This window comes from Chiloscyllium plagiosum, unplaced genomic scaffold (assembly GCF_037043375.1).
Source record: "Chiloscyllium plagiosum isolate Xiang-an unplaced genomic scaffold, Cpla_swu_hap1 HiC_scaffold_20, whole genome shotgun sequence".
NCBI lineage: Eukaryota > Metazoa > Chordata > Chondrichthyes > Orectolobiformes > Hemiscylliidae > Chiloscyllium > Chiloscyllium plagiosum.
In genome coordinates, this window is record NW_028270158.1 from 8,853,884 (window position 1) to 8,866,115 (window position 12,232).

General features: G+C 40.8%; 1 protein-coding gene across 1 annotated transcript in view; it reads left to right on the forward strand.

Moving 5' to 3' along the window:
• Positions 1-8,471, forward strand: part of LOC122560873 (tudor domain-containing protein 5-like) — a 44,172-nt gene extending 35,701 nt beyond the window's left edge. Inside the window, exons 16-18 of the mRNA XM_043712067.2 lie at positions 1,701-1,766; positions 4,126-4,368; positions 7,122-8,471. Of these exons, the coding sequence (XP_043568002.2) occupies positions 1,701-1,766; positions 4,126-4,349 (290 nt within the window). The 3' untranslated portion in view covers positions 4,350-4,368; positions 7,122-8,471. The remainder of the gene's footprint in view (positions 1-1,700; positions 1,767-4,125; positions 4,369-7,121) is intronic.
• Positions 8,472-12,232: the final 3,761 nt, after the last annotated feature.

The following is a 12,232-nucleotide window of genomic DNA, read 5'->3' on the forward strand; positions in this document are numbered from 1 at the left end:
ACTGCTAGATTGTGTACTGGAGTCTCTGTATTTGTTTAAAGTGCCATTTTTGCCATCAAGTGAAATAATTTGATAAACAGTTTGCATCAACAGAAGTAATCTGTGAAACATGGCAATAGAGGACTGAGACAACTATCCACATTTAAGTTGAGACACTTGAATTATCCATTAATTGCTGTTAACAACTGGGAATCCTTTACATCCTGGATAATTAAGATTTCAGTGAAGTTTGAACACTTCCACTGATGGACAAAGTTTTGACAGTGTATTGTCAAAAGATGCTACTCTGTTTAGACTAAACAAATATCTCTCAAGATGATTGTACAGGACAATGTCATATGACCAATGTTTTTATAGAACATAGAAGAATACAGCGCAGTACAGGCCCTTCGGCCCTCGATGTTGCGCCGATCCAAGCCCACCTAACCTACACTAGCCCACTATCCTCCATGTGCCTATCCAATGCCCACTTAAATGCCCATAATGAGGGAGAGTCCACCACTGCTACTGGCAGGGCATTCCATGAACTCACGACTCGCTGAGTAAAGAACCTACCCCTAACATCTGTCCTATACCTAACCCCCTTAATTTAAAGCTAAGACCCCTTGTAATAGCTGACTCCATACGTGGAAAAAGATTCTCACTGTCGACCCTATCTAAACCCCTAATCGTCTTATACACCTCTATCAAGTCACCCCTAAACCTTCTTTTCTCCAATGAAAACAACCCCAAGTGCCTCAGCCTTTCCTCATACGATCTTTCTACCATACCAGGCAACATCCTGGTAAACCTCCTCTGCACCCGTTCCAGTGCCTCCACATCCTTCCTATAGTATGGCGACCAAAACGGCACACAATACTCCAGATGCGGCCGCACCAGAGTCTTATACAACTGCAACATGACCTCAGTACTCCGGAACTCAATTCCTCTACCAATAAAAGCCAGTACGCCATATGCCTTCCTCACCGCACTATTTACCTGGGTGGCAACTTTCAAAGATCTGTGTACATGGACACCAAGATCCCTCTGCTCATCCACACTACCAAGTATCCGACCGTTAGCCCAGTACCCCATCTTTTTATTATTCTTACCAAAGTGAATCACCTCACACTTAGCTACATTGAACTCCATTTGCCACCTTTCTGCCCAGTTCTGCAGCTTATCTATATCCCGCTGTAACCTGCCACCTCCTTCCTCACTGTCTACAACTCCTCCGACTTTCGTATCATCCGCAAACTTGCTCACCCAACCTTCTAACCCCTCCTCCAGGTCATTTATAAAAATGACAAACAGCAATGGTCCCAAAACAGATCCTTGCGGAACACCGCTAGTGACGGCACTCCAAGATGAACCTTTGCCATCAACTACTACCCTCTGTCTTCTTCCAGCCAGCCAACTCCTAATCCAAATCTCCAACTCACCCTCAATCCCATACCTCCGTATTTTTTGCAGTAGTCTACCATGGGGAACCTTCTCAAACGCCTTACTAAAATCCATATACACCACATCTACTGCTTTCCCCTCGTCCACCTCCTTAGTCACCTTCTCAAAGAATTCAATAAGGTTTGTGAGGCACGACCTGCCCTTCACAAAACCATGCTGGGTGTAGATTAAAACTTTTTTAAAATTTGTAAAATATTCTGGGGTTTTTGCTGTAATTTAATAATCTTAGCTAATAATGCATTTGTTATTGAATGCAGGTATTTCAGGTGAAAGTTTCAAACCAGAGAATATTCAGCCCTTTGTGAAAACAGATACCAAAAAAGGTAAATATTTGGAATGTTGGGTATAGCTGTTTAACTGCACTTTTACTTTGGATTAACTGAGAGTCTAACTCTCCTCTGAATATTCCTGCTCTTCTGAAAATATTTTCCATTCCATACAGCGCTCCTCTTGAACAAGTCACTTGACCGATAAGAAAGTGAGGGGGGGGATGCATTGTTCTTTAAGTTGTCCCTCCTGAAATAGGCTTTGTCTACGAACTTGAGAGAAATCCTAATGTCAGTTTGCATTCATACAACATCATTTAAATCCTTCAGTATGACAAAGCACTTGAAAAATATTGTGAGTTTTTTTGTAGATACGATGTAAGCAAGTATTGTGATAAATGTGAAAAGTCTGTTTGGTGGTGATTGATGGAAGTCAGCGAGTTGACACTTTGGGCATGAGGAGAAAGTGAGGACTGCAGATGCTGGAGATCAGAGCTGAAAATGTGTTGCTGGAAAAGCGCAGCAGGTCAGGCAGCATCCAAGGAACAGGAGAATCGACGTTTCGGGCATAAGCCCTGAAGAAGGGCTTATGCCCGAAACGTCGATTCTCCTGTTCCTTGGATGCTGCCTGACTTTGGGCATGAGCCCTTCATCTGGAATGATGAAGAGCTTATGCCCAAAACGCCGTCTCTGCTGCTCCACAGATGCTACCTGACCTGCTCTGCTTTTCCAGTGTCAAACTTTACAACCCTCACTCTCCAGCATCTGCAGTCCTCAATTTCTCCTAGTAATTGAGGGAAGGATGTTAAACAGAATTTCCTGTTCTCTGAATAATGTCATGGAGCATTCTGTTGCCATTCATTGTTCCCGATGTGGAAAACTGAGAAGGTAGATGTCAGCTTAATTTTTAAGCTCCCATCTGAAAATGAACGATAACCAAGCAAGTCAAGCTGGCATACAGTGAGCGTATGCTTTCAGTTCTCAGTATATTGAAGCTCCACGTTTTTGAATTTGACTGCCTAGGTTGAGCCATTTTAAAATGACACACTTCCTAGTTTGTGCAAATCCCTGCTCAGTTAGGCAATATGAAGTTATTGCTTACAGTAATCCACACACCTTAGCTGAATGCCAGTACTTGGACATCCTCTAAGAGACAATTGACAGCTCAGATTGAAACAGGTAATTGATCCCTCTGTTTTATTGCTTCGCACATTTGTATGTTATGTAAATTACAGCCAAATAAAGATGCATTACCTTGCCCAAATATCAATTCTAATCTGCTATTTAAGCACATGTCTGTAAGGCTTGACTGTGCATTACAAATTGTTTTGTTCTCATATGTCGAAGCTTAATTAAGATGTTAATCGATATAAACATGATTTGTATTTCAAAATGTTTTTATTTAAATTGTCGTTTTCAAAGTAGTTGATATGATTTTTAACAGTGAAATTGTTTTATTTGCAGCTATTAATCTTATTGTTGTACCACCCATGTAACAAGCTTTTATCTTCCCTATTTCATAAATATATACAAATAGAATATCTCTAAACACTTGGTAAGGTATTGCCTGGTTAGGAAAAAAGTGAGTTATCAGGGTGGATCACAAGTGTTAGCTTGGTTCTCTTAACTGAGTTGATGTAAATAGGTGAAGCAATGAGAAATTAATATAAATAAATGTGAACTATGTGCATAGACAATATTGAACAGTGTACAGAATGTGTCAACATCACCTTAGGACAAGTAGGAACATGCTATAAATGTAACTTCAAATGTATTGTTAGAATACATTCCAGGAATGATGTTAAAATAGTTTGAAGATGAGGTTGAAAAGAGCTACAATTCTAAAATTCAATGCGCAACATGGCTCTCCTTTTTAAGAGAACAAAACTCAATACTACCCATGAAATTGGCCTTCCCTTGATGGAATGTTTGCTGCATTTTTAATTGTTTTTTTGAAAAAGGAGTGAAATGTTCAGGAGTGGTCCCTTCTTGGCTCAATCAAAATAGGTCTCTGGGAGAGGAAGGTGGAAATGGGTTTAGGAGCGCGCGGGGGTTGGGTGGGGGTGGGAGGAATACACTGTTCTTTACCCCTCAGGGATGTTTGTGTGTTGAACTGATCTCTTGACCAAGGAAGGTTGCCCAAGATATGGGCAAGGAGGAAGTGGCTAAAAGTGGAGAAAGAAGAAGCTGCACAAGAGTAAGAAAATTGAAATAACACAAGTATAAAGATTTGAGAAGAAAATGCATAATCTTCAAATAATTTAAAAACTCTAACTGCATCAGTCTGGTTTAATAGAAATGAATATCTGGGCAAACCATGCAGACCAATGCACTATTTGACAAAGCACATCACAATTTTAGATTGCACTAGAAAGTATCAGTTTATAAAATATACATCATTTTTTTCTCCAAATAGTTTCAAGCTGCACTTCTGAAACTCTGCAAGAGGAATCCATCCATTCTTTACTCAGTGTCCAAGAGGAGCCAACTCCAGTGTTGCCTGTATTATCTGCTTCAGCCAGACAGAGTAAATTTCACGTACCTCTGAGCTCTCCATCGGCAGCACTTGGCCCCTCGGCACGTATGGCAGGAGCGCTTCATTGTTTATCATGGCTGTCAATAATGAACAAAAAGCTGTAACCTTCACAGTTCCAGGCAGGTAAAAGACTTTCTGCATGTGATGTGGAAACAAAGAAAGGCATTGTTGGTGCACAGTCTTGTCAGCTGGTTTCACCCTTGCTCTCTGTCTGTATGTCTGTCATGTTCTCACTTTCTTGCGCTCACATTCTCAAAATCTTTGGAAAAAGGCTTATATTTTTCTCCTTAAAGGCATCTAATATAGCTCTGACTAAACATCAGTGGCACCAATAGTTATGGAATGCATCAAAACAATGATTTTGCTATAAACTTATATTTTTACCTGACAAAAAGATGGGATTGGAGGTTTGTTTTCGTCTTAATCAATTCTCCCATGTACATTCTTGTAATATTTTCACGCTTCTTACAATCATGCATATTTCAGTGAAGAAGCCAAGGTTGTAACATTGGGTTGTGGAATTTTCTATCACTAGCAAGACAACTTCCTTCACAAATATTCACATTAGGAGGAGGTATACACATTTGGCCCTTCAAGCCAGGTCTGCCATTTAGTAAGATCGTGGCTGATCTGATTATAACTTCAACTCTGCTTCCTACCTACCCCAATTATCCTCTCATTCTTAAATAACAAGGGAGTCAATCAATCTCTGCCTTTTAAAAAATATTCAGTGACCTAGGCGTCACTGCTTTCTTTGGAAGAGTGTTCCAAAAACTCTCTCTCACCCCTACCTTAAAATGGGAGACTTTTTTTTTTAAAACTGTGTCCCTAGTACAGGATCTAGTACAGATATATTTCAATAAGGTTGCCATGTCCCCTGTTCCCATTAGTGGTTTAAATCTAGTAACAAGTCAAGTTTCTCCAGGCATTCAACACTAGTGATGTAGCAGGGGAAACAACCAATTCAAAGTATTCTCTCACTGAACCAGAAAGTGAAAAATCACTGACCATCTTTACTCTTAAGTTTTCTTATAGTGAATCAAATAATTGTGATTACATCAAAGGAGAAGTTAAAATATTTATAAGCTTGTAAATTTACAAATATGACTGTAAATGATAGGAAAAATTTAACTTCCACGTGTAAAATCACCTTTTCAAGGGCTGTGTGAGGCATTTTAGCAGTAATGTAAACTTAAGACCCTGTTTATAACGTAGACCAACAGCCCCTAGAGTCTCCTTTACCATTCAATAAGATTACACCTGATCAAGTCTTGCCTTAACTCCAGTTTTCTACCTGTTCCTTGTAATGCTTGACTTCCTTATAGTTCAATATCTGTCCATCTGTATGTTAAATCCATTCAATGATTCATCATCTAACTCTCTAGGGTAGAAATTTCCAAAGCTTTACAACCCTCCAAGAGAAGAATTTCTGTATTTCCGTCTTAGTTGGATAACAGCAGAAATGTGGTAAAAACAATGACTGCAGATGAACATCTCCGGGACACCCGCAACAATCAACCACACCGCCCCTTGGCCCAACATTTCAACTCCCCCTCCCACTCTGCCGAGGACATGGAAGTCCTGGGCCTCCTTCACCGCCGCTCCCTCACCACCAGACGCCTGGAGGAAGAACGCCTCATCTTCCGCCTCGGAACACTTCAACCCCAGGGCATCAATGTGGACTTCAACAGTTTCCTCATTTCCCCTTCCCCCACCTAGTTCCAAACTTGCAGCTCAGCACTGTCCCCATGACTTGTCCGGATTTGTCCTACCTGCCTATCTCCTTTTCCACTTATCCACTCCACCCTCTCCTCCCTGACCTATCACTTTCATCCTCTTCCCACTCACCCATGTACTCTATGCTACTTTCTCCCCACCCCCACCCTCCTCTAGCTTATCTCTCCACGCTTCAGGCTCACTGCCTTTATTCCTGATGAAGGGCTTTTGCCCAAAACGTCGATTTCGCTGCTCCTTGGATGCTGCCTGAACTGCTGTGCTCTTCCAGCACCACTAATCCAGAACAGCAGAAATGTGTTTATTCAGAAACTCTGCCCCCTAGCTCTGGATTCCGCAGGGAAAAGCTTCCTTACATTGACCACACTGACAGTCACCTCAGATCTGTTATGTTTAAATTAGATCACGCCTCTCTTTCTAATGAACTCCGGTGAGTGTGGGTCCAAATTGCTCAATCTTTTTTATTACAAGACAACCCCTTCAAACTGTTAAACAGCCTTAATCTGATCTACCTCCAAGGCAAATATATTCCTTTTGCACACAGCATTCTAGGTGTGGTCTCAAGTAATAGCCTGTGCAATTGTGGCAAAGACTTCCCTGCTTTTGTATTCCATCTCTCTTCTCTCCAGCTCTCTCCCCCCCCCCCCCCCCCCCCCCAAAGTGTAACATTCCATTTGCTTTACGAATCATTTACTGTGCCTGCATGTTAATGCTGTTTCATGTATGAGAATTTCCAGAGCCCTCTACTGTAGCAGTTACACTCATTCCCAAACTGGCTGAGGTTACCATGAGGAATTTTCCTTCCCCACCACTAAGTATGGTGGTGACTCTTTAAAACACCACCGTTGTCTCACTGTAATGTTTAGACTCAGGTGAATTTACCTTTTTGTATGGCTAAGCAGGGACTGTAACTCTTAGAGAGGTGGAGGAGAAGCATTGGTGATATGGGACTTCAACAGCACTGTAGCAGTTTTCAGATTCAAGGGTTTAGATGACTTATTTATAAATGGCAATGCTTTCTGTCAGAGTGACCTTCTAGTTTTCAGATATTCGTTCTATATCTGACCAGATTGTACTTTTAAATCATTCCCAGGTATTCATATTCTTTTTCTAATTGAATGTTTCGAAATTTACAACTTCAGGAACTCAGCTTTCGTTAGTTGGAACACTACTTGGCCACCAAGTCTGCGTTAAAAAGGATACCTCTTTGCTGCTCCAGGCCTGCATTATACACACTGCATAGTTTGGAGAGTTTGCTTTCAAAAGATTGAACGTCAAACTGACAAAAGCCCATGTTTCAAAATGCTCACTTTGTCGAAACATTTCATGTGATTGAGATTTTTTTTTGCTGTACTATCAGTTTTATTTTGCGTGCTTGAACAAAGGAAACATTGTATACAAAGGATGTGATCTTCATCTTTGTTGTTCCTATTATAGAAATTTTTTTCTGAAAAGTTTTATAAGTTACTATACAGTTTCAGAGAATTAGGATTTTCTTTTACTTTGGGAAAGGAATGTTTTACTGGTGAATGTTGATTCTATTGAAAGAAGAAATGACTGAAGCTAGTTTGACCCGTGGAATTGAAGTTGAAATTATTTACATTATTTGCACTGAATGGAATGCTGCTGATATTCAGCTCAAATGCTTGTCATTCTCAGTAAGCTTTAATATCCTCTTCTGTTGTTGCATTATCTGTACAGTTTAATTTGTATATATGAAAAGAATTCTCCTGTTTTTTTTTTTTGCTGACCGCAATGAAACCACTTGCCCCTTTCAGATGCCTAGGTACAGAAACTGCACAATAAGCTGCCTGCACGGATAGCTGTATCCTGGACAACCTTACCAGAAGCTCAGTTGGTAGCACTCTGGCTTATAAAATTCTAGGTTCGAGTCCTTTTTCCAGAATTTGAGCATACAAATCAAGGCTGCCATTCAGTGCATCACTGGGATGTCCTGGCGTGTCAGAGATGCCAATCTTTCAAATCTGGCATCATACCATGACTTCATTTGCCTACTCTGAAGTAAGTGAAAATGGGGAAAAAAGAAACTGAACACTTTTTGAAGAAGAGCAGCTTGCATTCTGGCCAATATTTATCCCTCAATCAATATCACATAAATAGCAGCTTATCCAGTGATCATTTTCACAATGCCGTTTATTGGAGTTTGCTGTTGTGCAGAAGTGGAGTCTTATTTCCTACACTGCAACAATGACTAAATTTCAAAAGCACTTAATTGGCTGTAAAGTACTTTGAGTCTAACATGTAGTTGGGAAAATCAGTGTGTAAATATGAGTTTTCTTCCTCCCTCTAAGTTTACGCTGGCTTACTCATTCTTGAAATTTTGTATCTTCAAATGCCCCCTTCCCCCAAATAAGATTAACAGTTATTGGTATGTAACTGTTGCCAATTATTTTCAAACTTAAATAGATTTGATGTGGAGGTGCTGGTGTTGGACTGGGGGGGACAAGATCAGAAATCGCTCAGCACCAGGTTATAGTCCAACAGGTTTATTTGAAATCGCAAACTTTTGGAACACTGCTCCTTCTTCAGGTGAAGTCAGGTCTTCATCTGATGAAGGAACAGCGCTCCAGAAGCTTATGATTTCAAATAAACCTGTTGGGCTATAACCTGGTGTCATGTGACTTCTGACCTTAAATAGATTTAACTCAGACCCTTGCACTGAGCAAAAGAATATCTTAGTTCTATTATCCTGGATGAATTGAAACATAGTGTACAAATTTTAGACACCATTAAAATTCAAGGGCTGGAGAGGAAGATCATTTAGCTCAGTTGGCTCGATGGCTAACATGGTTACAAAATATAAGCCAACAGTGTGAGTCCATTCCCTTTATGGTGACCTTATGTCCTCTCTTATGCTTATAGATTGGATACCCTTCAGCTATACGTAACCAATTGACTCGCATGGACAGTGATGTCTATGATTCTTTCTGGACTACAGCCCCAGAACATACAATGGGTAAAATGTTATTTTAGGCTCCATTTCAGAAAGTCTCTCTCACAAAGTCTTAAAACATATAGGTAGACTTTATCGAGCTCTGTTGGTGCTTGGGTTTGATCCCTATGTGATATTAGCTTGAGTTTAGTTAAGTGTAGGCTCTCCGAACATAATATATTCCTACACCATCTGTAACTGCTTACTCAATATCATGACTCAGAATAAAATGATTGGTGTAGGAAATGAGAAATATTTCTGCTACAGTTAGCTTTAGCAAATGAGGCCTTATTGACAAGAGAAATTAGCTTTTTTGACAAACTGTACCTGACCTAGGATTTCTTGATGTTGCCATTTAATGTGCTAATATCATTTACTTAAATGGATACATCTTAACACCAACTACAAATAAAAGGTTCCTCCATAGTTCAAATAAAAAAATGGATCTGGATTAAATTCGGGGATTACACTTTTGACACATCTGTTACTGTGAACCTGTTTTTTTTTTGCTTTGGTTTACTGCTGATTAAAAAGTACTGATTGATGTTAGTTGGCAGAAATATTATAATTTTTGAAATTTTGGTTCCGTTATATGTAAATAAAGAACGAGGATTCAGTCATTGTCACGCTTGTTCTGTAAAATGTTTGCTGGCTGCCAATTGGGATCTGTGAGCAGAAACAGCTATTCCAAATAAATCTTCAATCTTGCAAGAGGTGCTCTGATATCTGTAGATTTCTTATGCTGTAAAGCTCCCTGCATTTCTCACCCAAATATATTAGCTCTTTGCCACTACGCTGTTTGAGCAGTGCCACTACTGTTCCAGTATTTCAGTCAGGGGTTTTGTTTATTTGAGAGTTTCATAAGTGAATGCTAATTGGTGATTTATAATGATGTGAGGACTTAACAAGGCTAAACTCAACCCTGTCCTTTTTTTATATTGATGTCAATTTTTAAGCAGCAGTCCTACAATTACATTATTACCAAATAAGGATTCTAGATCTTCTTATAAAACCACAAGATTTGGGAGCAGAATTGGCCACTTAGGCCATTGAGTTTGCGTGGCCATTCAACCTCGGTGATATTTTTCAATTCAATTCTCCTGCCTTCTCTCAGCAACTCTTGATCCCCTCACTAATCAAAAACCTATCTATCTCTGCCTTAAATACGCTCAATGACCTGGCCTCCATAGCCTTTTGTGGCAGTGAGTTCCACAGATTCACTACCCTCTGGCTGCAGACTTTCCTCCTCCTCCATATTGTAGAGGGTCAACCAAAGAAACAAAACAAAGAAAATTTACAACCCAGGAACAGGCCCTTCAGCCCTCCCAGCCTGAGCCGATCCAAATCTACTGTCTTAAACCTATCACCCAATTGCTAAGCATCTGTATCCCTCTGCTCCCCACCTACTATGCATCTGTCCAGACGCATCTTAAATGAATTTACTGTGCCTGCCTCTACTACCTCTGCTGGCAATGTGTTACAGACACCCACCTGTGTAAAGTACTTGCCGCGTGGATTCCCCCTTAAACTTTTCACCTCTCACCTTGAAAGTGTGACCTCTCGTTATTGAATCCTTCACCCTGGGGAAAAAGCTTATCTCTATCTATCCTGTCTATACTTTTCATGATTTTGTAGACCTAAATCAGGTTCCCCCCCCCCCCCCCCCCCCCAAAATCTCCTTTTTTCTAATGAAAACAAACCTAACCCACTCAACCTCTCTTCGTAGCTAGCACCTTCCTTACCAAGCAACATCCTCGTAAACCTTCTCTGCACCCTCTCCAAAGCATCCACATCCTTTTGGTAATGTGGTGACTAGAACTGTACACAGTATTCTAGATGTTGCTGAACCAACGTCGTGTACAATTTTAACATGACCTGCCAGCTCTTATACTCAATACCCTGTTGGATGAAGGCAAGCATATCATATGCATTCTTGACCACTGTATACCCCTGTGCAGTAACCTTCAGGGTACAATGGACCTGCACTCCCAGATCTCTCTGCTCATCAACTTTTCCCAAGGCTCTTCTGTTCATTGTATAATTCGCTTTAGAATTAGACTTCCCAAAATGCATCGTCTCACATTTGTCTGGATTGAACTCCATCTGCTGCTTCTCCGCCCAACTCTCCAGTCTATCTATATCCTCCTGTATTCTCGGACAGTCCCTTATGCTTTCTGCTACTCCACCAATCTTTGTGTCATCTGCAAACTTGCTGATCATACCAACAGTGCCTTCTTCCAGATCAGTTATGTACATCACAAACGGCAGTGGCCCCAGCAGTGATTCCTGTGGAACACCCCTGGTCACCTTTCTCCATTTTGAGAAACTCCCTTCAACTGTTACTCTCTGTCTCCTGTTGCTCAATCAGTTCTTTATCCACTTAGCTAGGACACCCTGCACACCATGTGAATTCACTTTTTCTATTAGTTTACTATGGGGAACTGACATCTACAGCCCTTTCTTCATCTATGAACTTGATCACTTCCTCAAAGAACTCTATTAAGTTGGTAAGGCATGATCTCCCCTGAACAAAACCATGTTGCCTATCACTGATAAGCCCATTCTTTTCTAAATATAAATAGATCCTATCCCTCAGTACCTTCTCCAGCAACTTTCCCACTACTGACGTCAGTCTCACTAGTCTGTAGTTACCTGGAATATCCCTACTATCCCTCTTGTACAGGAGGGTGACATGAGCAACCCTCCAGCCCTCTGGCACCTCACCTGTATTTAAGGACGCTACAAAGATATCTGTCAGGGCCCCAGCTATTTCCTCTCTTGCCTCACTCAGCAACCTGGGATAGATCCCATCCGGTCCTAGGGATTTGTCCAGCTTAATAACCTCTAACGTACCCAACACATCTTCCCTACTAATGCCAACATGATCCAGACTGATCTCTAATCTCAACATTCACCATGCCTCTCTCCTCAGTGAACACTGATGCAAAGTAATCATTCAGAATCTTACCCATTTTCTCAGGTTCGACACACCGCCTTCCTTCATTATCCTTTAATGGACCAATCCTTTCTCTACTTACCCACTTACTTATATAAGAATAAAAGGCTTTGGGATTCTCCTCAATTCCGCTTGCTAAAGGTATTTAATGACCCCTTTTAGCCCGCTTGATTCCTCGTTTAAGACTGGTCCTACTTTTCCGATATTCCTGCAGGGCCCAATTTGGTTCTTAGCTGCCTGGGCCTTATGTACGCTTCCCTTTTCCTCTTGGCTAGTCATACGGTTTTCCTGTCATCCATGGTTCATGAATCTTGCCTTTCCTATCCTTTACCTTCAACGGGACA